Source organism: Fusarium oxysporum, chromosome 12 (assembly GCF_000149955.1).
Source record: "Fusarium oxysporum f. sp. lycopersici 4287 chromosome 12, whole genome shotgun sequence".
NCBI classification, from domain to species: domain Eukaryota; kingdom Fungi; phylum Ascomycota; class Sordariomycetes; order Hypocreales; family Nectriaceae; genus Fusarium; species Fusarium oxysporum.
In genome coordinates this window covers 676,561-701,292 of record NC_030997.1, presented here as the reverse complement: position 1 = coordinate 701,292, position 24,732 = coordinate 676,561, and the positions used below count along the sequence as shown (strand labels likewise).

Below are 24,732 nucleotides of genomic sequence, written 5' to 3'. Positions count from 1 at the left end.
GCATTCCGAACTTGTCTTGAAAGTAACTTCAAGAAGGCGCAGTGCTCATGGATGAGCTGGAACTCGGGTTTGTAAATAATATTGGAGTTAGAGTTTATGACCCATGAGCTGTAAAGTAGTAAAAGTCAGGAATATTGTTCAGCCTTATCATAGGGACAAGAATGAAGGCCAAGGTTCTTGGTAAAATAGAGTAATAACGGCTTGGCAATATAAGTACTGTAAAAGTGATGCAGTAATTAATTCCCTTCAAGAGTACTCTTGTAATTAATAGAAGCAGCATTTTACCAAAGATTTAAACAAATTTATTCTTTCTATGTACATTCCTATTCCCGTAAAATTATGAACATTTAACATAAGCTCAGTCTATCCCACCTATAGCTACCGTGTGATATGACCAGAAACTCCATACAGTGATATTATTTCGTAAATGCTGTACAAGGAATACAATACTAAAGTTTGTCCCAGATTGCCTGATCGTTTTACCTTGTGAGCAGTCCGTACACCAAGACCAAAACAATAATCACTAACTTACCATGTATTCAACTCCTTGTTTATATAGTCGAGAAGGAGACTCAAATAAGAGTTCCAGAAATGTACACTCTATCAGTCAGGAAGCTTGCTATATTTTAATGCGGAGGCTGATCCGGGAGTCACGTTGCTAGAATCAGATGGCGGTTGACGCGACATCAAGTGGACTGGATGTTATGCTCTGACTGAATAGGGCCGAGTTCGATAGCTATTGAACAAGAGGCGAGGCTCGGATCATGCGAGCGGTGGTTGCATGAGAGGGAATAGATCCGAGGATCTTGATTCGGACCTCAGCAGGGAGGCTGTTGAAGGGATCCATCTTGCTTGAGGTTGGAGATAGGTAACGAGGGCGTGACAGATGTTGTGTAGTACTAGTGCAGCTAGAAAGTGAGCGGAATGGTGTGAATGCTTGGGTGAATGCGAGGGGAGAAAGAAAAGCCGTGGACTTTAATCCTAAATAATGAAGACGGTTAGAGAAGCTTGATTTAATTTGGGTTGCCTTCAAACTAATTATTCTTGACACCTTATTTGAATGTTAGAAGTTCTCTTTGCTGCCGGAGGAAAGGTGTATGGCTACTTGCTGGCCACAAGGTTAGACTTTAGGCTGGTAACACAGGTGATTGGTTCAGGATATTGCTTTTCACAACACAAACTTCTGCCTTGGAATTTTCGATAGTAACCAATAAACCTTATCTTACAATCCAGCCTTTCAAGTTTTGCAAAAGGAAGAGACTAAAAGGTATATATCCCCAAGTTTGCATCTCTGGCGAAGGGACGGGAAGAAGAAGAGTTTTCAACCGGCAAGAAGATTCGAGGTCTTTAAGTACTTGCCTTTGATGTCTGTTCAGTGGATTGAGTGGGTGACATTATCTCGATTCTTTAATTACCGGTGAGACGAATTGTCCTCGCTGTGTTCAGGGGAGGATTTCTTTCGAGTGCCGAACAATGGAGACGATGCCTAGACTGTTCAGCATGACGAAGGTAATTTCATCTCTAGTTCTCAACTCACAGATTGTCTCTTTGTAGTTCGAATGAGAAACAGTGGAGGAAAGAAACAATGGATCAAAAGCTTGAAGGTCAATGTTGGTCAATTAACTCACTCAACTATCCTTTTCCGCCTGTGCAAAGGGCACTTGTATCCATGGTAAGAGATACATTCTACAACGTGGTCTTAACTCTTTTCATGGGAGCTTCTGCGTCGTCCTCATACTCTCGCTTCTCAGCTTGAGTTGTCAACGTTCCGTCGACAGCCTTTTCCTCCATGTAAGACCCAAGCAGCTCCGCCACGATGCGACCCGGAAAGGTCAGGTAAGGTTGTAAAGCTACCTTCGTGTGTGTGATTCTTGGCCATGCAACTCCATTCAAGTCGAGTGTCGGTTCGTCGAGTGCTTTGAGGATATGCGCATCAACATCAGCCTGGAAGACATGGGCGAAATTCTTGTCTCCGTCGACCGCCAAGAGGAGCCGCACCTTATTAGAGTCAGTAAAGTATCACACGCAGAGTTCATCAACGTACAGGGAAAGTCTCCGGCTTTTCTTCCCTTTGTTTGATCGATTGCGCTTGTGCCAGCGCCAACAGCAGACAGACGATGTAAGGGTCGTCGGACCAGTTGTCTGGAGTGACTTCGCGCAAGTAGAGGCGACAGAGTCTCTCGACGGGGTGATTGATGTCGGATTTTGGATGCAACCGAGGAGTGAAACGTCTCTGCCGCTCCCGGTTGATATCTTTGTAGTATGCGTAGCCGATCACGGGGGGCTGCTTCTTGGGGGATGGCTTGGCGACATGAAGAACATGGCACAATGTTTCGTGAACGGGGCGTCTTGCGTAAAAGAATTTTGCGGCGTATCTGTCCAAACAAACTAAGTTAGCCCTTCGATGCCCGCCAGAGGGAGCAAGAGTCAACTTGCGGCTTGCGCCCAAGCGGGCTTCCTGGAGCACAAAGAAGATACAAGGCAGACTTGAGCTTCATTACGGTTGACGAAACCGTCGCGAGGCGGGTGACATGGTAAACGACTTCAATCGCGTCAAGGTCTTTAACATCGTCACCGCATGGTTGTGGTGCATGAAGGGGGCCTTCGAAGTGCTGGAAGGGAACGCCCAGAAGATTGAGGTGTTGGGATGTCCAGAGTATTGGGTGCGTTGCAAACCAAGAGTTCTCTACGCTCAGTCGGTGAAGGGGCTGATTCGGCGAGGGAGACATTGTGGGTGGTGCATCACAGGGGGGGGTTGAAGATTGGTCAAGGTGGAATTTGCGTTGGTGTTGGTGTAGTGACGTATCTGTGTTGGTCAGTAATCGTCAACATACCACTTCCCTCCAGATTTGAGGGATGTGTCGGTTCTCTGTTCAATGATATCTAATATCAAGAGCGCTTCCGTTCCGTTCAAAGTCTAGGTTCAGGATGATATTTGGCAAAGGGGAAGACCTCCGGCGGCCAGACTTTGTGGACGATCAGGAGATCCATCTCATGCAAGCCCCACTACCCAGTGATTCAAGGGCCTCTCCAAGGAATATAAAGTAACGAACACTAAGTACGAACAGCAGAGAAGAACAGTGTCAACCAGACTTTGGACGAAAGCCCCGCGAAACAGCGCCAGAGGAAAAAGAACTCTCTTAACCTTGATTTTCTCGAAGCTGCCAAATTCCTATTCCAATACCATCTCTTCCAAATTTGTCGTGGAAAGCTCCCAATCACAAACAACAACAAAAACCCTATTCCGACCTTATCGAGCCTCGATACCCAAGCCAACAGCAGATGGCTGCCGCAAGCATCTCTTCGCCAGTCGACTCTTGGCATAAAAACTGTGGCGACAATACAAACTCACAGGTAAATACCACTTTTCCAGAACTTGCAGCGCTCTGGAACAGTCGCATCCGTCGTGATACCGAAGCCCTCGTTACCGATGTAAAGCATACGCCTCTCTTCCCCGTACACTGGCACCCCCTGAGGAGCGGCCAGCGAAGTCGCGTTCCCAATCGCTGCAAAGCTCGTTAGGAGCTCTTGAAACCCAACAGCAATAGCTTCATCAACCTGGGGGTTTCTTTTTGGACCATTGTAGAAAGTATAGTGCATTTCACTACCGTGAAGGCCGGGATAAACGTTGAAACGGTAGCTCTTGGCTCTGTTTCCATACGCGGCCTGCAGGAATCCGTACTTGCAGGTGAACTCCGATTCAGCCTTGGTGATGGAGGCACGACCCGTTTGGTTGGTGTACCCGTAGCTTCCGTCAAATACTGGTGGGTAGAGCTTTGTCTCGATGTGATCAAGTGTCTCGGGGCTGGCGTTAGAGTATGTTGACTCCAAAAACTTGCGGTACCCAACATTGTCATTCGACTCGGGAGATGTGAATATCAGTCCCTCGTCTTCGTTGAAGCCAATCAAGACATCCACCTTCTGAATATGCCTGCCCTCAGCGAAGAGCTTATCCGGGTTCTCTGGTACATATAGCCCATCTACGAATGGGCCAGTAGTACTTGTTCCCCAAGCAGAGTTTGAGATCAGAAGCCGGTTAGCCTCTTGAACCTCTTCAGTTGACAGCTTTCTAGCCGCTTTCAAATCTGGAACTTTGGCAAGAGCGAGGAACTTGTCGATAACACCATTCTCGAGTTTTTCATTTGCGATATGAACCCTAAAGTCCGTTAGCCAAAGACTGCATAACCTTTGCGTGTCTTACCAGCCAGTGCTCTGAGGAATTGCCCGTTGGAAGAGTGTTGTCTTATCTTTGCCTCCAAAAGCGGTCAGGTGATGATAAATACTGGCACCTGTCAGGTTCCAGTCAGTGTTGAAGCTCGCTTCCATGGGCTAGAAAAAGACAAACCTCCAGCTGATTCGCCCATGAAGGTCACACGAGTTGGATCGCCGCCGAACTGATGGATATTCTCTTGGATCCATTCAAGTGCCAGTCTCTGGTCGTAAAGTGCCGCATTGGCTACCATCGTTTCTGAACTGCTCATCAGCTACACATCATCAGTACCAGGTCGATTCGCATCATTACCGGAGTCCAGTTTCGTTCCAGCAAGCCATCCAAGAGCACCAAGCTGTGATTCGTCAGCCTTCAAACTTCCTTGACTTCAGCTGGCAACAACATACTCGGTAATTTGCAGAAACAAAGACCAATCCTTCCGGGCTCGACGCGTAGCTCGCCTTGATGAGACCTGCTGGATCAAACCAGCCTTTCTCACCAGTCGTGTATCCACCTCCAGACAGCCAGAATATCACAGGCGCCAGTTTCTTTACTGGGCTATCGAAAGTCTCAACAGGCGTGACAACGTCGAGAAAGAGACAATCTTCGCTCTCTCTAGGATCTATTACTATCTCAAGATCTGAAGGCTCGTGCAGAGCATGTTTGTGGTCGTCTGTAAGAGTTGAGATCTTGCCACTTAGGAAGTCGGGTCCAGTGAATGAAGTGTAGACTTCCCAAGCGGCTATCGCCTGGGGACAAATACGGCCAACGTCGCCTTTGTCTATGGTGACATTACGTCCTTTGGGAGCAACAGGCTTCGCGCTATCAAGTCAGTATTTCGGCACAGAACAATCGGCAATCGCAGATCGTATCGGGTAATGCGACACGTACAATCGAAGATCACCTATCGGCGGTTCACCATATCTGATGTTGGAGAAGTTGTACAAATTCGAAGTTCCCTTCACGCCAGTCATATCAGCGATGTCACGGCATCAATGGTATTTCTTCTTACCTCTTGCACAGATCCTTGGTAAACCGCATACCCAAGATCTACAACAGGCCCTCCAGAGGCGAGGACTCCATGGATACCGAGAAGGACGACAAGATGGCTCGCCATGATTGAACTAAAGAACCACGAGATCATGGGCAAGACAACGTGGACAGCAGAAGACAGTCTTTTAGGGAAACATAAGCAAGTTATCCATGGTCCTTATATAAAGCTCAGGCTGCGGGATGAAGGCTATCTCGGCATCTTAGGGCTGACAGGATTCCGGCTAATGGCATTAGTCAATCCTTCATGCAAGTCAACGGACAATAGGAGTTTTGTGGAATTCTAACAACTTTCGATTCCCGAGATCGTAACGAAAGAGGAAGACAAGATTCAATGCTTCCAAGTATCCAAAATATTAATGCTAGCCAGGATATGATATGCTTTTTTTAAGGTAGAAATTAAGGTCATTGACATCGACTCAACCCCTGCAACTTCTCCTGGTCCCTGAGCTAGTGCTCTGCGTTTTATGCTTTAGTGGGCTTAGCGTGTCGACGGAAGGCAACCTACAGGATCCAGGCGTCGTTGGGCCACGATAGTTTCAAGGTGGTGGATTCAATAGCGGCTCCTTCAAGAGATGTTGTGGCTTTACTATTGCAAATCTTTGCTTTTCGTCCTCATAAATAGGAGACCCAGACGACCGCCGCTCCCATTGAATCTCTTCAGTCAATCTTCCCTCATACTCTCACCCTAGTCTATCGTTAAGAGAATGCGCTTTCACATCTTGTTGTCGCTCGGACTGGGCTGCATGGCTAGTCCTTGCAAGCCCAGCAGCTCAGTTGTTACCACTGCCGCTACCGAGTCTTCGTCCACCGAGACAAGCAACCCGACGTCTACAATCGCTTTGTCAGCTTCTATGACCGAAGCAATGTCGTCTGAGACGTCGGAGCTGTCCACCATCTCCTCCATCGTTTCTACCGGCTCTATCGCGTCTACCGAATCAGTCTCGACTATTCTTTCGACATCCAACTTCATAACTGAGGCATCATCTGCACCCACGACTGACGCTACAACTCTCTTCACTACAACCTCAGCTTCTCCGGATACAACGACCTCTTCTCCCGCCACCACTTCTTCTGTAGCCCCAATTGCATACAGAGTTAAAGCCCTGGATGGCCCTATTCCCAACGCTATAGTCCGCTATTCACCAACCTCCGGAGGTGTCTTGGAGATAGCTAGTACACTTACTGATGGCTCCGTGGAGGCAGTGCTATCAATCGATCCGGACACAGGATACCTCTCGTCAAATGGTTATGAATGTGCACTATCTCCGACATCACCAACAGATACGCTACAATTCACGTATGCTACGACTTTGAGGTCACAGAGCAAACGCGCTTCACCTGCGAATTTGATGCCGGTTTTTTCGTTATATTACGTATTATATATCAACGACTCGACTAGACTATACATCTGACCCTACTCTGATCTTTTGTTAACGAAAGTTATCACGATTCAGTTCAAGCAACCTGCCCCGAATTCCGCTTGTTCTTCATAGACTCATATGTCGCTTACAATGATTGGGCGTGCAAATCTACCTACTGCTACATGGACGCCTGTCGATATGTTACTCCAAGAGCTGCAGTCTTAGGCATGATATGAATGGGCTGTTGTTGAGGAGCAGAGGCTGGTCCACATATTCTTAAAAGATTAACTTCATTAGAATAAGTTCATTATAAATACTTAGATACTCGATAGAGATCGATTTGGCAATTCTTAATTAGTTGCTATTTTATTATCGATGCCCAACACCACCAAGGACTCTGCAACATGTTCTCCATGGCTAAAGGGTGTACTTGTACAACGGACTTCGCTCTCCCATAGCATCCAGTTCCTCCTGAGAATACTTCTGACGTATCTCCGCCTCAGAACGCTGAGCCCTTGCCTTGTTCGACTTCCAGAGACAAAACTCCATGAGCAGAGCGCAGGAAGCACCCAGGCAAATAATCCCGAGTGAGACTCCATACCCAGTCGGATATTGAGGGCTTTCTCTATCGAGAAAGATGTTTGTTCCAATGAGGCCTATTGTTGTGTTAGAGGGGAACGTTGATAATGAGACTCCCATGGGTAAACTTACTGCCAAGATTTCCTGCAGCCAAAAGCCAAGCCAGACCAATAGATCTCTTCCATGACGGTGCAAGGTTGTTACCTGTCCATGCGCTGATACCTGGGAGAAGTGGATAAATACCGATCTGAGCCAGCATAACACCAACATACATGGCTGGAACATTATCCGCCACGTTCTTGGAGTAATTGAACAGCACAGCCAGGGCGACAAGGAGTACAGACATGGGCCCAACAATAAAAGTCATACGCCACGACAAACGGTCCGAGAATCTTCCAGATAACCATGCAGCAATACCACCACATACATATGGAGGCATTGTCAAAAGCTGTGATTGTGCAGTTGAGAATCCAAGCTGCTTGATGATCTGGGGCATGGTGAACTTGAAGGCAGCATTGGGGACAGAATTAGCCCAAGCGAGAATAATTCCCAGCAACACCTTCCAATCAACCATGGTCTTGAAGAGCAGCTTCCACGAGAACTTGTCGCCCTCTTCCGTGTTTGATCTGACTCCAGAGAGTCGCAAACGGAGGTCCACATATCGCTTCTCATCATCTGAGAGCCACTTGGCTCTTTCGGGAGTGTCAATGATGAGTAGGGGCATCACCAGACCAGCTGCGATAGTCACAGCTCCTTCAATGAGGAAGATCCAGCGCCATCCAGCAATACCTCTAGCACCATCGAGACGAGCGATTCCGAAAGCCAGAAGGCCACTGAGTGCACCAGAAAATGCTGAAGCTGTGTAGAAAATGGCGAGACGTTGCTGAAGTTCGTGACGGGGGTACCAGCTCGAGACGATGAAGACGGCACCTGGGAAGAAACCTGCCTGGCCTACGAGTCAGCATGGTCGAGCAGAAGAAGGAAGTGCCACTTACCTCGAATACTCCGAGAATTACTCGGCACACAACAAGGCCTCGGAAGTTCTGCACTACTCCCATGCAGGTCATGACGGTTCCCCAGCAAATAACCAAGAATGACAGCCAGATGCTCGCTCTAACCTTCTTCAAGACAATATTGGAAGGTACCTCTATAGTTTATCAGCATGTGTCCCCCAGTTTTCTTGTGAGAACTTACCGAAAATGATGTAGGGCACGAAAAAGATAGTGCTGGCGATGTTGTACTGGTTTCCAACAAGGCCAAGATCCTTGTCCATCCCCTCGATTTTCGCGTTTCCAATATTTCCTCGGTCGATATGCGCAAGTAGATACAGAACGGCCATAATGGGGAGGAGTCGAAAGTCAATCTGCACGCGTCAGTTGAAGCTGCTTTGCCGCATGTTTGACATACCTTTTTGACGACTTTCTTGCCAGTCTTTCCTTCGTACCCCCTCATAAACTCAGCATCTTCTGGTGATAGGCCTGGATAGGCATCGGGAGCGTGCTCGACAAACTTGTCGTCTACCTCAAGGGCTTTGTTGTCGCTTTGGTCCATGGCTCGTAGGGATACGTCTCATGGATTGTGGAGTAACTTTTTGCCTACCTACTCACTCTGTCACGGGGTTAAGCATGGTATATATGTTGACCTGAATCATGGTGATCAAAGCAACTCTGTCCATCGGGTGCGCTCCGGTGCTACTGATCCCTGACCTCAACCCCATGGGGACCCCGCATCTCACTTCATATGCTTTATTGAGCTAGAAGGGACTTAGTACTGGCTACTGACTAGGTTCTTCCTTGCCTGAGTTACGTCAAGCGAGTGAACCTTGCCTTGGTCGGAAATAGTTTTGTCGTGTCAGCGGAACTTGACATCAATCGGACATTTTCCGGCCTCGGGAAAAGACCTGGTTCCTAAGGATAGGTTTACTGCTTCAGACGAGTGATTTTGAGCAGGACCCGATAGTGACTCACAATGGGCCTTGATATTTGTCATGTTCAAGGTTCCAATGGAGGTAGCAGAGTAATCACGACAGCAAGCCAGCAGGTTGGAAGACACGATGCTGAAACAGCTTATCGCTAGCATTTATCGCTCCAATAAGTATTTATCAAGGCATCCATATGCCTCTACGTATAGTAACTATGTTATCCATCTCTCAAAAACCGCCACCTCAAAAGAATGCAAGGGCATTTGGCGGGCTTGCAACAGCCCCAGGTACCTACCAAAGTTAGCGTCGTCCAGCATGGCAATCAAGGAACAAACCCACGTTCATCGGTGAACTTGACATGAAGAAAGTGTATCTCTCCAGCGCCTTACATGTCTTGGCAAGTTCTTCCAGATAGAAGAGTTCCCCAATAGGCATACCCCAACCTGCCAGAAGCCACTCATGCAAATGCCAGTCCAGGTCTTTACATGGCCAAACTTCCAACGACCGTGAGTCTCCGCAGATCGCCGCAACCTTACTATTCCAGAGGAACCTCAAAAGTTCATCGGACGGCTTGAGTCCAATATTATCTGGCTTTTTCGTTTGGTAAAGTTTGTCGAGATACTCGCGCTTAGCAGGCTCCATATTCTCGTATTGGGACAGATATCCGAAGCGAATTACGACGATGTCCCCCGCTCGCAAAGAGTCAAGGTTCATGTTTTGAAACCCCAGAGTTTTGACGATCTGGTCAAAGGGGACCTCGTATGATGACATGGCATCGATTTCGAGGCCCTGAGCGAGCGCCCATGAATACCAGTCAATGAAGACAGCGCGGCCCGCGATTCCTTTGGCTGAGACATCTATAACTGGTTAGTCAATAGCTCGTTGCATCTGTCAATGAGCTGGACCATACGGTGGATGCTATTCGGGTGGTCCGATGCGGCAAACTCCTCGGCTTTGCGGCCCATGTAGTACAACTGTGCTGTTAGCCTTGGCTAAGGGACAGCTGGTGTGAACCCACGGCTTCATTTTGATAAGCATAATGTCGGAAGCCATCCCACTGCGAACTACATTGTGAATTGAAGCTCCACTGTCGCATCACGATCAGCTTCAGAAGGTTCGGTGCGGGTGAGGGAAGCCCACTTCATCGTCATGGGCATGCTTCAGAGGAGCCTTATTGATCAGCCTTAGATCCAAATTCTTGCGAGCAAATTTAGGGTATGAAGCTCCCTTCATTGACCAGCTTCATCGTAAGTTAGCGCCAGTGTACTTTAGTTCTACCACGACCTCACTTACTTCAATGACAGCCTGGTCCCAGTCTTGATGTTCTCTCTTGCTGCTTGTTCAACTGCCTCATCTGTCAAATGATTCAGAGTTCCCAGCTGGTCGTCGTTTCCCCAAAGTCCCCATGCATTACCCAGAGGGCCAGTCTTGTCCAGTGGAAGCTTGTCGAAGTCGGGATATTGAGCAGCCATGTTGTTCAGTAGCACGCACTCAACTAGTGTCGACTTTCAACCATCGGACTAGTCCTTGAGCTATGCATAAATAGTGATTCTGGGCATCTTGTCGAGATCCAAATTCAAGTCATGGCTTGCGGGGTAGCCAACTAACTGACACGGAAGTCTTCCAAAGCATGCCCGGGAAAAGCCCGAATGGTACTTGATGCTCGGGCTGGATCCGGCAACGACGCTATTCCCAGGTCAGACTGTCAGAAAGCAGATCATTACATCGTCACAAGCATGCCCTAAATCAGCAGTATAGTAGCTGAAGAAGGTCGCGATGCTTTTCCAGTAGTCTCAATAGATCGTTCACAGGGGAAAGTTTACAATCTCGGACACAGCATGTTCAACACTCTTGGCTCTATGCCTGCTAATCCTGACGCCGCTTCGAATCAATTTTGACCTGAAAATCCCGCATATACCTTTCTTTTCCCCAATTTCAGGTACGGCTATCAGTTAATGGCCTTACCTAATTTCACATCCACGTCACCACTTATTCGGTAGATATAAGCTAAAACCTAGCGCCTTTGATAAGACCATTCTGTGCCATGACAGCTTCCCACAATCGCTTCGTGGTTGAAGAAGTGGTGATTTACATAGAATTCTGCTTTTCTTTTTTTTTTTTACGTTGTGAAGAGAATACAGTCTTCTTGTCGACATTCCAATCCGAAGAACTGGCCTCAATCGCCTTTGTAAACTTTCTGGGCAATCCCATCCCTGAAACTCTCCCACAGAAACTCATAATCATTAGCCACATGTCTCTGGTCTTGAAGAAACCTGTTCTCTTTACCCATCCTACTATACTCTGTGACGCACAAGCTTTCTCTGAAATACAAAGTATCGATGATCTGCCCCAAGTCTAGGAAATTTGCAGCGGTTCGGCAATATCCGTTCAACCATTTTAATAACAAGGTCTAGGTTCTCTGCTTTAACCTCTATCTTCAGGGTGTCAGGGAACATCCTACTCAAGGCCTCCAGCTGCGGAGTTAGTCTCAATTCCCATCCCCCGCTATTTTCCAGATGTCGTGGGCTAATCAAGCGCGCCGTCTTCGGGATGGGTCCAAAAACCATGGTCCCATCCCCCATAACTGTTATCCGTACGGGTATTGGTGCTTCTATAACAAGCTGGAGAGTTTGAAGCTGACTAAACAGATTTTTCCACATCTCATCATTGAAGGGGGCACTTGGGCGGCTCGATTGAGCCTGGTCTTTGGAAGACTATGACCAACTTGCGGATTTCGTCGCGTATTGGGGGGGGAGTCACATTGAACGACCGGGCGTCAGCCTTCGTATCTACAAGCCTCCAGTTGACAGTGATATATACTCTGTCCCGAGGATCATGCCATGTTTGCTGCTCGAGCAAGCCAGCGGCAGGGCACGTGAGCCTTTTGGTAGACCTACCTCGAGGCTTTCTCTAGGCAGTAAGTTCAGACTTGGACAAGACGCAAAAAGCACGATACATGAAGCGTGACGTGAAGTTATGAGTAATAGGGAGGAAATACAAGCTTTGCCACAGGTTATAGCAGAGTGAAGTTGCTACTCTCCTTGGAACCTTCAACATCATTCTACCTTGATGACAATTTCCCCTTCGCCACTTGGTGGCTCAAACCCACCCAAATACATAGCAAAGGTCTCATCATCGATATCAAAGGCTGAGTCACCATTTCTTTCAGGATCCTTCGCGTCTAATGAGTCCCTCTCGGCTCTTCGTCGTTGAATCCGGTTCCTCAGAAGATCTCGGCCAGCATCGAGATATACCAGCACCCAGCGACCGCCGTTACGTTCCACAATATCTTTGTACTCATCGCGATACTCTTTATCGTAGAACGATAAGTCTAGTACTACATCGTTGGTCTTGTCTTGCAGGATACGTTCAAGTTCTGCGATAAGTTTCTGGCTTGCTTCCTGTTGGTACACTTCGTACTGTTCTGCGGGGTAGTCAATATTGTAAAGACCATGAGACTCGTAAATGATTTGGTCGTTTGAAAGTCGTTTAAAGTTTGGAAGTTGAGTCACGATAGCTTTGGCGAGAGTTGACTTTCCGGCGCCTGTACATCTTGATCAGCAGCCGTGCCTTTTTATTGAAGTAGTTGAATGGTTCGTCTGGCTTACCAGCAATTCCGCAAGTCATCACTACAATGGGGCAGCCGTCTTGTCTTGTTCGAAAGAGGTGAGGCCAGAGCTGAGGTCCAGGTCAGCCTTGCGAAGCCTTAATTTCTTTTCGACTTGCCTGATCAGGTATGTCCTCAGATGGGACACCATCAGCGCTATCCGTTGAGGCCATGGTTCACTATGTTCGGCTTAGAAGCGTTTGGTGCCCCAAACTAGATAATTAGAGGCGCTTTGGTAAGAGATCGAAACTTAGGTACGGTCCGAAGCCGAGAAGAGGATTGATGAGTCACAACATAACATCACACATGACACCCGTGATCCTTAGTCATCGATACAGTACAATTTGCCCAGCACGTTCAAGCATATATAATAATTTATTATTAAGTTAAGTAAAGTAATTAATCTTATTAGAATGAAGAAATATAGTCTATTGCCAATACATGACATTTCCACACTCGACCCGTCACTATACTAAGCTGGTCTTGCATATGTCTCATCTGAAACACGAGATCCTATTGACTCCGCATTGTTCTCCAATGTATGCATTTCCACGTCCACGGTAACAATAATCCCTCTCACAGATGAGCCATCATCAAGACCTTCCCAGTGGTCCTTGCCGTCATTCTCCACGCCTCGTGATATGTTGAACCCTTTAATGCGGCTTGCGGTTCCGATATGACTAGTGATTCCCAACCCATGCGATCCCCCGTATGACTTGGGTGGCGAGTATTGGCGAGCTGTGCTGTCAAAGGTAATCCAGCGTTTGACAAACTTTCTCAAGGCAGAGAGAGAACCGGCTATAATCCCAATGCCTGCTTCGACGGTGCTCCATAGAGAAACATGGCAATGCCGATCTTGACTCATGTTAGAGAGATAATTTGTTCAAACCTTTTAGAATCAAGAAGAAATGACTGACAAAGATAGTCCGGATTAGGGTGGAAGTAAAACAATACAAATGGCATTCGAATAATTGTAGCAACCGATGCACTGCACCAGTTAGTGAAACGAATATTGATCCCAAGTTTGACCTACAGAGCACCAAGCCCAAGCACCATACTGATAGATACCTTTGTCGCTAGTTTCATCTGCGCCTTGTATAGCATCAAAGCAGGTAGTGCTGCACAGATAATGTCGGTTAATATAGAGGAAGCCGAGACAAAACAAGCCAGAATGACCAAAGCCGAAGGAGGTGAGCATTTTCCGTCACCAGTCCATGTTGCTGACAATGGCTTGCAGAGCACGAAAAGGCTTATGAACACAATCATGGCGCAAATAACAGCCATGGCAAGTGTCATCCATGCAACCACTCGGTGCCACGGTATAACTGCAATTCTAAGTAGGGCGTCGCAAATGGAGGCTTTGATAAAAACGAGGGATGCGCAGTAGAATATTTGGAAGAGCCAGACAAACTGAACGCCAGGTCGTTAGCCAGGCACAAGGAAATAGAGGAGGTATGGATGGCATACAAACTTTCCATGAGGGTAAATACCCTCCGGAAGGACCGCATCTCGTTGACCTGCTCCATAGTATGTAGCTTTAGAGCTTACGCCGGCAAGTATTGCAAACAAGATCTTGTATCTGAATGTTAGCTGCATGGTTACTATAGACATTCCGGTGATGAAACCAACATATCCAATAAACATCAGGATATCATCTACTCCAAAAACGCCATTTTTCACGCGAATGAACGTCCGCAGAAAAACAACAACGGTAGTCAGGATGCCGAATAGAGGTGATGAGCTGGGCCAAACCGTGCCCGTGGGGCTCAATTGTTGGTGTAGCAGCCATTTCCTGGAAGTAGATATCACTCAAGTGTACACCACGCGAATTTTTCTTTGAACGGATATAACTACGGGGTCGGTCTTTATACGCTGTTGCTATTGAGCTGCTGACTTCCTGTCTGCTGTATGAAAAGCAGAGCTCGCACAGACGCCGGGTAACAGTCTTCCAGGCGACAATCAGCCACTCGCTCTTGCAGGGTATAGCACCTTACCTAAATACACCAAAGTCTTATAGGGCGGAAATAGGATGCTGCCTCTTTTCTTGAGGCAGCCTATCGGAAGTGACGCATTATATCTTGCAATGTGATATAGTTCAAGTCTCGATTGTCAGGGCTGAGATTGAGTCGCGTGAGCCCTACGGATGTTGATCAAAATTCCCTATCAACTCTTGGAGTTCTACGATTGGTTGAACCGGCTACTGCACAGTCATCCCGGTAATCTTTATTGGATAAGGATAAGCTTAGATTCTCTTGCGGCATGTGTTCACGCTCTATAATAAACTTTAGTTTGGTTCTTAACACATCGAAATGCTGTCGGGAAATCTGGCGGAGCTTATCTTAGCTTGATCTCCCTTATCTACACCGCATGGCCCACATCAATCAGCCTCACTTCATTCTCATCGTAGACAATGCAAGGTCTCTTAACCTCATTCTCAAGCTTACTTCGGTGCAATTAGCTCGTCTTCACGCTCACGTATCGGTGGTTTAGTCCACAAGAACTCTCAATACTAAAAGACAAGGAGAAAGCAAGGAGCTAAGCTCAGCGTAATAAAATCTAATCCTTGCTCAACTCGCCTGCTCAGGGACAGTCCCAGATGGAACAATTAGAAGGCTGCCTATTGAGCCTATCTTTTATTGCGGTTCACATGACTTTCGTGACAGACACTATTGGTCATCGCTGAAATGTAATGTTCCCAGCACGATCAAGCATGTATAACAATGGATGATCAAGTCAGTACGAATAATCGTTGTCATTAGAGCAAAGATACATCATCTGGCTCGTCATATTCTTGCAATTATCGTAGCTCAATGGCTTAGGATGACAATCTTCTCCGGGTGATTGATAAGATTGTCGATCACATCAGCACGTCACATCGAACATATGTTCTTCAAGTTATTTATTCTGACAAGCATAATTACCCTTTATACCCTTGGAATTGTTCGTTGTTGAAACAAAGGGAGACGACATTGGCTCGCCTAACTCCCCAGTAAACGGAAAATTCATCTCGAGTTGCAGAAACGTGATCCGCAATTCAGGCCAGAGATTGCTGTGCCATTCACCTGATACAAACACAATCCTTGGCATAAACAGGTCCACAATCGTGCTAGGGTTTCCCGGAGTTGAACAACGTAAGTGAGCCAATGGGACTCAAAAACGGCCAAGAAGCGCGTATTCTCGCTCCGGATCCGAACTTATCGATAGAGCAGTGCTCAGTCAAACAGTCTCTCAAAACATGTTGTTCAATTTAGTGACGAAGTTCTCGTGGTGAAATGAAGGAAACTGTCAATTGTTTCATCAGTGTTTATATAGCCTTTTCCACGAATAAAACACAGACCTCGAAACTAAACTTCTTCTCAAATAAGCATGGGTAATAAGCATAATTTTTCCGTCACCGTTTCAAGGTCATCTTGGCGCCAGCCGTTTGGGTCACTACAACAGGGGCATGAGACACTTCGCGTCAGACAATCGGCTCAACATACCATCTCGGCCTAGCCCGTTTTCGACAACAAGACATCTAAAAGGGTCCCAACATCATCAACTATTATCACTTTCTCTCACTTCTTTGGTACTGCTCTTTACTTTCCTTCATTTGGCTCTCATTCATTCGCTACATCTTAGGCCGGCCTAAGTCATTCGTTTATTCCTTTTCACGGCTTGTCATTCATTTCTCTATTCAATATGCGTCTGCAAAGTATCGCTGCCATCTTGGCTGCTGCCGCTACGGCTTCTGCTCAGAGTGTTTCGGGCAAGGCTTATGGTTTTGCTGCTGGTGTTACTGGTGGTGAGGGAGAGGCCGTTACGCCTTCTTCTGCTGAGGAGCTTGCTACGCTTCTTGCTGATGACACTCCTCGTGTTATCTATCTCGACAAAGAGTTTGACTTTACTGGAGATGTCAAGACTGGTGCTGGTTGTGATCGCAAGAGCTGCAGTGCCAGCAATGGTGGTCAGCTTTACCTCGGTGATCTTTCTTGCGGCGGTGATGACAATGTCGCTGTTAGCTCCATCACTTACGACGCTGCTGGCCCTGAGCCCCTTCCCGTTGGTAGCAACAAGAGTATCATCGGTAACGGAAAGGCTGTTCTCAAGGGCAAGGGTCTCTCAATCAAGAAGGGATCCAAGAACGTCATTGTCCAGGGCATTGAGTTCACCAACATCAACCCCGGTGTTGTATGGGGTGGTGACGCTCTCGAGCTCAAGGGTCTCAACGATGGTGTCTGGATCGATCACTGCAAGTTCTCCAAGGTCGGTCGCATGTTCATCGTCTCCCACTACGACGGCTCCCGCCTCACCATCTCCAACTCCGAATTCGACGGTGTCACCGACACTTCCGCTTCTTGCAACGGCAACCACTACTGGACCATGATGTTCTACGGTGAGGGTGACCAGGTCACTCTTGACCGCAACCACTTCCACGACGTCGCTGGCCGAGCCCCCAAGCTTGGTGAGCCTGGTACCAACGGTTACTTCCACGCTACCAACAACTACTTCCAGAACATGAAGGGCCATGCCTTTGATGCTTACCAGGGAGCTAATGCTATCATTGAGGGTAACGTCTTTGATGGTGTCGACACTCCCATCACCAAGGAGGCTGCTTCCGTCAACACCCTCTTCGTTGCTGATGAGAGCGATGCTTCTGCTTGTCAATCTGCCCTTGGCCGTGCTTGCGTGCCCAACTCTGCTACCAGCAGCGGTGACATTCCCTCTTTGAAGGGTGAGAGCGGTCTTGACGCTGTTGCAAAGAACAAGGACAATATCATCACCCCCGTCTCTGCCAGCGAAGTCACTGCTCTTGTCCTTGGTAGCGTTGGACCCGCCAACGTTGGTTCCGGCTCCAACTCCGGATCTGGCTCTGATTCCGCCCCATCTCAAAGCCCCGAGTCTGGCAATGATGCTACCGAGACCACTCCCGCTACGCCTGAGACTACTCCCGAGAGCACCCCCGAGACTGCTCCTGAGACCACCCCTGAGGCTGTCAACGAGCAAGAGGCCCTTCCCGATTACCCCGAGGAGACTGAGGCTGAGCCCGTAGCGAATGCTGAGGTCAAGCCTGTCGGTTCCGACGACTGCGAGGAGGAAACGGACGCTACTCCTTCCAAGACTGAGGAGAAGCCCGTCGCTACTGGCGACTGCGACGATGAGATTGAGGCTGCCGCCGACTCCTCCTCTTCCACGGGTTCCTCCACCGCTCAGATGTACGGTCAATGCGGAGGCAAGAACTGGACTGGTGCTACCACGTGCCCTTCTGGATCTTCTTGCAAGAAGATGAACGACTATTACTCCCAGTGCATTGGCTCCAACAGCCGTGTTCGTCGCTATGTCCAGTAAAGAGCGTTGGCTGTAGTCAAATCGCGACGCGACACAGCGCGATTGAACTTTTCTTGTAATTATCATCATTTATTTACTCACCTCGACCTCGAGCAATGAAGAATATACAGCAATTGAATGGGCATAGAACCCAACTTCACTTTACAACTTTTTAATTTTAAAATGCCACAATTGATGTGAATTTGAAAGGTATGCTCGGTTTCACAGGTCATTCCTTTTAGAAGCCAAGCACTCGCGCGACGTGACGCGTTTGTTCCTTGGGTGAAGCTACCCTGTAGAGAAGCAGGTTTCGCAATTGTTCACACAAATGTCGATTTGAGGGTGAAAGAGTTGTCGATCGAGTCAAGCGATGTTTGTATTCTTTTTCAAAACTTATGTCTCCGAGCAACTTACTCAAAAGACTGTGATTTAGATGGTTGACGACGAATTCCTCGTTTGCTTCGGAGGTTGAACTAATTCTTGCTCAGTCGCAATATCAACCAACATATCATGGAGAGCAAAATGCGCAGAATTTTACTTTTTCAAGTTCGCGTGTTCGAACCCCAGAACAGACGGCTTTGTGCGTATTTTTGGAATGATTACAATAAGCCACTGGAACTCGATTGATCCTCATGTGGATGCTCTGCCACTTCCCCAACGAATCCTCCAAAAACACCCGCTGTGGATAAGTCTGTGCAAGCTTGCATATGCACGGCATTAACGGGTGCTCACTTCTGGAAGTTAAAGCTCGCATTCACCAATAAAGACGGACGGTTCATGCGACCACTGATCAACAGAGACGCTGCAAGTTGTCACGAGTCTCAATCATGCATATATCGAACCATTTGCCTTGTTTCAGTGAGTTGATGCTGCAGAATTTGTCTCATGCATGTTGCTTCGAATCTGCTACCTATCCTCCAACTTTGGCACCCTCCAACTCCCTCCCCTCCAACTGAGTCACCCTCTTGTCGATGTGTCTCGTTCAGAGTCATAATATCGTGTTATTTGCTTAGAGGCATGAACAACAAAGCAATAATCTGAAACAGCTGTCGTCAACATTTGGTGAGGGATTATTTAGACTCACCTCGGCTCGGAGCTAAACGGGATCTAGCCCGTCCGTTACCGCTATCTCCACTTCCAAGTTTAGCTCAGATCTAGCAGCCTATCGCAGATGGCGATGTGGCTTGACACGTACATGATCCAAAACTTCACCAGCGCATGACTCCAGTATGAGTCACTCAGCAAGTTTGGCGAGTCTTTTCTCGAATTGTATAAGAGTCTCTGTTTCAGTTTCTTACTTTTCGCCTCTTTTCTCTCTCAGATATCAGGCAAGGACACGAGAATAACACGAGAATTGTTCAAGTTAGACAGTTTAAATTGCGCAATTTCCCCAGCCACACACCCTCTTCCTCAGATATCACCAGCCACAACCCCCCTCGATAACCATCCAGTCAAACCTCATGACCCATCTAGCCACACCCCATGACTTGTCAATGCTCACCGCTCTTCTCAAAACAACATTATTTTTAACTCAGCATCGTCCAGGCTGAGTTGGAAAAACTGAAAGAATCTGATCTTGAGATATTTCATGTCTCTTGGTCAACAAGAACAAACAAAAACAGACAAAACATAGCGCACAGGCCGTTGGAACGGCGAGAAATTAGTGGTGACGCTTTATTTACATAGACCCTTGAACAAAACGCCCCACGTGGCTGAAGAGTAATTTCCGGGCCTTGTCGTGTCGCGTCAGTGACCAAATCTTCCTTAACTATCCTATCTAGCAGGCATCACGCCCGCCAGCCCCCTTGAAATCTTTCAACTCTGCACTGCACTATTTACGTCTCTTGGGTTGGGTTGCCTAGGTAATAATAAACCCCCACTCATGATCGTATCATTAATCCTCTAACACATCGTCTCACAGACTGCTATGGCCCATCAGAGTCGTGTCAAAGGTCCAGGGATTTCTGCCGCCAAAGCTCCCGCTCCCGTCGTCCGTGACGTGTCTGACTGGGAGGTCTTCACTGATGACGAGTCTGACAGTGACACTTCTCAGAACACTGTCGATTTCATTGAGCCCCCTCCTGCCTACAAGGTAGACGATCCCGGGTTGGTGGTCAACAGACCCACGCTGGGTAGACCGACTTTGGGCAGGCCTGTTGTTGAGAGGCCTGTCCAGGAGAAGCGTCAGTCGTCGTGGCGACAATGGCTCAACAGAGATAAGGTCAGCCCGGAGGCGGCGGATGAACCGACTCTACGTCCCGACCGAAGGGTCAGGCGTCATCGGTCTGAAACCGAGACACCCGAGGAGCGGGAGGCCAGAAGATCAGAACGTCGTCGTCGACACAGGGAACATGAAGAGCGTGGTCGCACTGAGAAAGACCGCCATACTCGTGACAGAAGCCGAGCAGGTAGTCCAAGCACGCGACACAGACGACACAAGCGACGCGAAGGTGAGGAGAGAGAAGAGAGAAGCGATGAGAAGGAGTCTCGTCGCCTCTCACGGAGGTTCCTTGGACGAAGTGATGAAGAGGACAAGGAACGGGAGAGGGAGAAGCGCAGGTCTATGAGAGAACGACCTACTCTTGACAAGAGACACTCTACCTCTGCCTCCATCAGGCATCGCGATCCTGAGTATGCCGAACGCGAGAGGAGATCTAGTCGCGTGGACGGTGAGAGGCGACACAAGAGTAGTCGTGAGCACTCACGAGCCTCACATAGCCACACTCCTCGCGCTCCTGAAGAAGACAAACGTCGCGATGAGGACCGGGAGGCTCGGAGAGCAGAGCGTCGACGACTGCACAACGAGCGCAAGGCAGCTACCCCCAAGAACAGTGACTCTGACCGCGGCGAGAAGGAGAGGTCATACACCAGAAGTGTTGATCCTGAACGCGCAAGAGAGCGACGCCATAGCCGACATCTCAGCCAACTTGACAACGACAACCGAAGGGACCGGTACAAGGACTACGAATCAGCCCGAGCCTCAATGAAGATCAAGAGTCCAAGCCCAGGCTCAGATCCTGAGAAGGAGAAGTTGAGGATGCATGAGAAGGAGCGCGAGAGAGAAGAGGAACGGCAGAGAGAGCGTGAACGCGAGAAGGAGAATGAGCGCGAACGTATCCGCTTAGAGGAGAAGCGAAAGGTTGAAGAGAAGAAGAGGATTGAGGAGATGGAGAAGGAGCGTGAGAGAGAGCGACTCGAGGAACAGAAGAAGCTTGATGAGAAGAAGAGAGCCGAGGACAGGCGACGTGCTGAAGAGAAGAAACGCGCTGAGGAGAAGCGTAAGCTCGAGGAGAAGAAGAAGTTGGTCGAAGAGAAGCGTCGCCTTGCAGAGAAGAAGCTGAAGGCCGAGAGTCGACGAAAGGCCGCCGAGGAGCGCGAGAAGGAGAAGGAGCGCGAGAGACTTGAGGAGAAGAAGAGAATCGAGGAGGAGAAGCGTCTTGAAGAGGAGCGACGTATTGAGGAAGAGCGAAAGCTCGAAGAGAAGAAGCGTCTGGAGGAGAAGCGCAAGGCTGATGAGAAGAGACGCGCTGATGTCCAGGAGAAGGAGCGAAAGCTCGCCGAGGCCAAGAAGCGTATTGAGGAGAAGGAGAAGCGCGCTGCTGAGCGTAAGGAAAAGGATGCTCGCCGTGCTCTCCGCAAACAACAAAAGGAAGAGCAAAAGAAGAAGGATGCTGCCGCCGAGGAGCAAGCGTACGTCCCCACTGCCCGGTCCCTTGACACCGTATGCAAGTACCGCATACTAACACGATCACAGAAACAAGCCTCAAATTCTCGGCCCCAACAAGTGGCCCGCCCCGGGAGCACGACTCGGCCCTGCCCTGGGCCCCCTGAGACTAGCTACAGCTACAGCTACAGAGACCAAGCCGAAGCCGGCTGTTGTTGACGACTCTGACAGCGGTGTCGACTAAGCGAGGAACAAACAGTACATGAGGCGTTTTTACGGGATGATCAAAGCGGTTCCTTTGATCTATGACATAACATCTCCACTCACAAACTTGAACTTGAACTTGCAGGATGAAAGATTCCTGAACGGTTCAACCGACTAATGCAGCTTTGGAAGAAGCCTATCTTATACCCTGACTGATGAAACAGTCACAACTCCACTCAAAGAAATACTTTAACGCTAATGCTCTGTATGAGTATAATATGAATATGAATGATTACGAACACTTTTATTTCTCTCGTGACTGTGACGTGATGACTTTTGGCTTGTACTTGAACTACTTGATCATGACTGCGCCTCCATCGACAATGAGATCCTGACCTGTCACAAAGCCAGCGTTGACCAGATACTCAACAGCCTGAGCAATATCTAACGGTCTTCCGGCCCTATTCGTAAGGTGATCCTCAACGTCCTTATCCTCGTTCAAATGCGCCCACTCAACACCCTTCTCATCACCCTCCTTCGACTCATGACCTGCCTTGATACGACCCGGCGCAACCAGATTCACCCTGATCCCAAAGGGCTGCAGACTAACAGCCATGCTGTGCGTAAGACCCAACAGACCAGCCTTTGCGGATGCATAGCCTTCTTGGTTTGGATCGCTCTGCTTTGCGCGGAACGATCCCACGTTGATGATGCAAGGCCCAGCAGTGCTATGACTATCATCCGTAACAGGCCCCGTATCCTTCTCATTCTTCATGAACGGGATACAAGCCTGAGAGACCACAAATGGCGCCGTGAGGTTCGTCTCAATGTACGCTTGCCACTCCTTCAACGTCTCTCGATCAGCCATAGTCTTGCCATCTTTCCAATGCGGTGACGCAATACCGCCATTGTTGATGACAACGTCAATATGGCCGTCCAGAAATTTGGCTGCTTGTTGGATTCTATCGTAAATCTCATCTGTGTTGCGTAAGTCGCAGATGGCTGAGTCAACAGCTTTGGAGTCGTAGTAGGACTTGAGATGCGTGCGTGTTGTGTGAGTAAGTTCTTGCTCGTCTATGTCGAGGATAAAGACACGGTAGTGTTTTTCAAGGAAATAACGTGCGAGGGTACGGCCGATACCACGGGCTCCGCCGCTGACGACGGCTGTTTTAGGCATCATGGTGGTGTTGCAATGAGGTTTGATCTGGTTCATGGGAACGGGAGTCGAGTGGTAATATCGTCAGAGATACGGGCGTCATGAGCACGTACTGAAGACGTCACGCTACGTCATTGAATCCGAACTTTTGAAAGAGAATTAATAGCGATAAGTTCTTGTCGCGGTGCATATTGTGTCGTCCATCGATGCGTGTTGTCCATTTCAAGGCAAGGTGGCATAGTAGTCCTTTCATGGTTGTCATTCTGCAATGACGAGGAGGGGTATTGGGTCTCCTTCTAACGTGGTAGAATTATTTGGCACGATTAACTCTTATACAAAGTATAATTAACAGTCCCGTAGTAAAGTGTATTTTGAGAACTTATCTCACAGATAATTATAGCATTCAAATTTTATCTGTCTTCCCCTAAGTCTGTAAATAGATCTTCAACTAAGGTTTCCACCCAACGACCGCTCGAACAGCTTGAGTCATAGCACCGACTTGCTTATTCGTCTTGACCGATTTCCCTTTATTATATCCCTCTCTATAAGCAATCCTGTCCTCGCCTGCAACTAGTTAGCCCATATCACTACAGAATTAAGCCTCAAAATTGAGAGAGCGGTCTTACCAAGTAATGCTTTAACCCAATGCTTTGGTGCTGCCTTTTGGTGCTCATCCCACAATGTCAGAAGATAGAGTGCAGTAGTGCCATATTCCGTCTTGTGTTGATGTACAGAGTCATTAAACTCCGGATTGACACGTTTGGCAAGGTCGAGTCGATTTTTCGTTGCTTTGGCCGCTGTTTCGATTGTGACAAATTTATCTTTACGGCTAATCTTATCCAGCCCAAGATCGCGTGCGACGGGATCAAAGACAGTAGCATCGAAGTGCAAATCATCGCCGAAGAAGATGTCGTTTCGAGTGAGAGAGCCATCGACCTCGATCTGGTCATGTTGAGCCAGGTCTCGGAGATGGAACGTTTCGTTGGGTCGGCTTGTGGTGGAGATATCAAGCTGAAACACCATGTTGACGGCATCGATGTAGAAGCCATCTTCGAAATGATAAGCGGCTTGGGCTGCATGATTGATCATGTCGTAATTGATGTTTGCACCATCGCGTGGAAGGTAACCGTGGTTGGCGAGAGCGTTGAGGCCTGGGCATGGTGATCGACCTGTAGTGAGACACAATGTTAACATTTTGGTCAGTTTTCCAGTCTAATATGAAAGGCTTACTGTCGTAGGGTCCTGCGGCGCGGAACTCATGACCCTTTGGATCTGGCATGGCAGATGCCACGATTGCGAAGAATGCTGAGGAAAAAAGAAAAGCTCTCATTCTGCAAAACAATACTATTTGGGGTTGGAAGTAACTCTTCTTCTAGAATCAGGGAGAGAGACACATATTTAACGCTTTTTATCTCTTTTATTACTGCGGTAACTTCTATTTCTGCGTCTAATCCTGTCGAAAGAATACGCTGTTCTTGGTTGGCGTATTGCGTATTAGAGGCGTATTATTAACTAGCGGCAAGCGTATAGCAGGCGTATCGCTTACAGGGGCATTAGTGAAGCAAACGGACCACTTTACAGGTAGCGTGCTGATTGAGGCGCTTGCATTCTATGTAATCAGATGGTACTTGGCTCCATCACGAGATACTCAGCTCTATGATCACGGAACA

The 24,732-nt window shown here is 48.1% G+C and overlaps 12 protein-coding genes across 14 annotated transcripts; 3 read left to right on the top strand and 9 right to left on the bottom strand.

Moving 5' to 3' along the window:
* Positions 1–736: 736 nt before the first annotated feature.
* On the bottom strand, positions 737–847 carry FOXG_21138 (uncharacterized protein; the record flags this gene model as incomplete). Its single annotated transcript, XM_018401470.1, has 1 exon — positions 737–847. One exon carries the CDS (start codon positions 845–847, stop codon positions 737–739), a length of 111 nt encoding a protein of 36 aa, XP_018252532.1.
* An 839-nt stretch (positions 848–1,686) lies between these two features.
* On the bottom strand, positions 1,687–2,729 carry FOXG_13337 (uncharacterized protein; the record flags this gene model as incomplete). Its single annotated transcript, XM_018393295.1, has 3 exons — positions 1,687–1,998; positions 2,045–2,375; positions 2,479–2,729. The coding sequence occupies 3 exons, from the start codon at positions 2,727–2,729 to the stop codon at positions 1,687–1,689; spliced, it is 894 nt and encodes a 297-aa protein (XP_018252531.1).
* A 555-nt stretch (positions 2,730–3,284) lies between these two features.
* Positions 3,285–5,327, bottom strand: FOXG_13336 (uncharacterized protein; the record flags this gene model as incomplete). The annotated part of the gene is made up of 7 exons (XM_018393294.1): positions 3,285–4,156; positions 4,202–4,289; positions 4,346–4,468; positions 4,523–4,565; positions 4,618–5,032; positions 5,102–5,169; positions 5,223–5,327. The coding sequence occupies 7 exons, from the start codon at positions 5,325–5,327 to the stop codon at positions 3,349–3,351; spliced, it is 1,650 nt and encodes a 549-aa protein (XP_018252530.1). The 3' UTR covers positions 3,285–3,348.
* A 640-nt stretch (positions 5,328–5,967) lies between these two features.
* FOXG_21137 (uncharacterized protein) lies at positions 5,968–6,675 on the top strand (the record flags this gene model as incomplete). The annotated part of the gene is made up of 1 exon (XM_018401469.1): positions 5,968–6,675. The coding sequence occupies one exon, from the start codon at positions 5,968–5,970 to the stop codon at positions 6,673–6,675; it is 708 nt and encodes a 235-aa protein (XP_018252529.1).
* Positions 6,676–7,041: 366 nt separating this feature from the next.
* FOXG_13335 (uncharacterized protein) lies at positions 7,042–8,754 on the bottom strand (the record flags this gene model as incomplete). The annotated part of the gene is made up of 5 exons (XM_018393293.1): positions 7,042–7,280; positions 7,336–8,149; positions 8,199–8,350; positions 8,398–8,566; positions 8,611–8,754. 5 exons carry the CDS (start codon positions 8,752–8,754, stop codon positions 7,042–7,044), a joined length of 1,518 nt encoding a protein of 505 aa, XP_018252528.1.
* Positions 8,755–9,367: 613 nt separating this feature from the next.
* On the bottom strand, positions 9,368–10,596 carry FOXG_13334 (uncharacterized protein; the record flags this gene model as incomplete). Its single annotated transcript, XM_018393292.1, has 6 exons — positions 9,368–9,415; positions 9,464–9,981; positions 10,035–10,098; positions 10,143–10,211; positions 10,265–10,364; positions 10,418–10,596. The coding sequence occupies 6 exons, from the start codon at positions 10,594–10,596 to the stop codon at positions 9,368–9,370; spliced, it is 978 nt and encodes a 325-aa protein (XP_018252527.1).
* Positions 10,597–12,046: 1,450 nt separating this feature from the next.
* Positions 12,047–12,985, bottom strand: FOXG_13333 (uncharacterized protein). Its single transcript, XM_018393291.1, has 3 exons — positions 12,851–12,985; positions 12,733–12,802; positions 12,047–12,668 (listed from the first exon to the last, which is right to left on the bottom strand). Exons 1-3 carry the CDS (start codon positions 12,902–12,904, stop codon positions 12,181–12,183), a joined length of 612 nt encoding a protein of 203 aa, XP_018252526.1. The 5' UTR covers positions 12,905–12,985; the 3' UTR covers positions 12,047–12,180.
* Positions 12,986–13,203: 218 nt separating this feature from the next.
* FOXG_13332 (uncharacterized protein) lies at positions 13,204–14,015 on the bottom strand (the record flags this gene model as incomplete). The annotated part of the gene is made up of 3 exons (XM_018393290.1): positions 13,204–13,586; positions 13,649–13,719; positions 13,765–14,015. The coding sequence occupies 3 exons, from the start codon at positions 14,013–14,015 to the stop codon at positions 13,204–13,206; spliced, it is 705 nt and encodes a 234-aa protein (XP_018252525.1).
* Positions 14,016–16,234: 2,219 nt separating this feature from the next.
* Positions 16,235–18,254, top strand: FOXG_13331 (uncharacterized protein). The gene has a single exon (XM_018393289.1). The coding sequence runs from the start codon at positions 16,413–16,415 to the stop codon at positions 18,057–18,059; it is 1,647 nt and encodes a 548-aa protein (XP_018252524.1). The 5' UTR covers positions 16,235–16,412; the 3' UTR covers positions 18,060–18,254.
* Positions 18,255–19,279: 1,025 nt separating this feature from the next.
* Positions 19,280–22,225, top strand: FOXG_13330 (uncharacterized protein). Of its 3 annotated transcripts, XM_018393287.1 has the most exons (3): positions 19,280–19,900; positions 19,960–21,728; positions 21,793–22,225. In XM_018393287.1, exons 2-3 carry the CDS (start codon positions 19,966–19,968, stop codon positions 21,944–21,946), a joined length of 1,917 nt encoding a protein of 638 aa, XP_018252522.1. In that variant the 5' UTR covers positions 19,280–19,900; positions 19,960–19,965; the 3' UTR covers positions 21,947–22,225. The 3 variants fall into 3 exon arrangements, with proteins under 3 accessions (XP_018252522.1, XP_018252521.1, XP_018252523.1); XM_018393286.1 differs by having other exon boundaries at positions 19,355–19,900; positions 19,960–22,207; XM_018393288.1 differs by having other exon boundaries at positions 19,355–21,728; positions 21,793–22,207.
* Positions 22,226–22,258: 33 nt separating this feature from the next.
* Positions 22,259–23,119, bottom strand: FOXG_13329 (uncharacterized protein; the record flags this gene model as incomplete). Its single annotated transcript, XM_018393285.1, has 1 exon — positions 22,259–23,119. The coding sequence occupies one exon, from the start codon at positions 23,117–23,119 to the stop codon at positions 22,259–22,261; it is 861 nt and encodes a 286-aa protein (XP_018252520.1).
* A 391-nt stretch (positions 23,120–23,510) lies between these two features.
* On the bottom strand, positions 23,511–24,341 carry FOXG_13328 (uncharacterized protein; the record flags this gene model as incomplete). Its single annotated transcript, XM_018393284.1, has 3 exons — positions 23,511–23,626; positions 23,689–24,231; positions 24,293–24,341. The coding sequence occupies 3 exons, from the start codon at positions 24,339–24,341 to the stop codon at positions 23,511–23,513; spliced, it is 708 nt and encodes a 235-aa protein (XP_018252519.1).
* Between the last annotated feature and the right edge of the window lie 391 nt (positions 24,342–24,732).

Bases quoted from the DNA above. Each gene is read 5' to 3' on its own strand.
- FOXG_13333 (XM_018393291.1), bottom strand. From the start codon at position 12,904: ATGGCCTCAACGGATAGCGCTGATGGTGTCCCATCTGAGGACATACCT. The intron at 12,803-12,850 runs GCAAGTCGAAAA...CCTGGACCTCAG, and splicing joins CTGAGGACATACCTGATCAG to CTCTGGCCTCACCTCTTTCG. The intron at 12,669-12,732 runs GTAAGCCAGACG...CAAGATGTACAG, and splicing joins GATGACTTGCGGAATTGCTG to GCGCCGGAAAGTCAACTCTC.
- FOXG_13331 (XM_018393289.1), top strand. From the start codon at position 16,413: ATGCGTCTGCAAAGTATCGCTGCCATCTTGGCTGCTGCCGCTACGGCT.
- FOXG_13330 (XM_018393286.1), top strand. From the start codon at position 19,966: ATGGCCCATCAGAGTCGTGTCAAAGGTCCAGGGATTTCTGCCGCCAAA.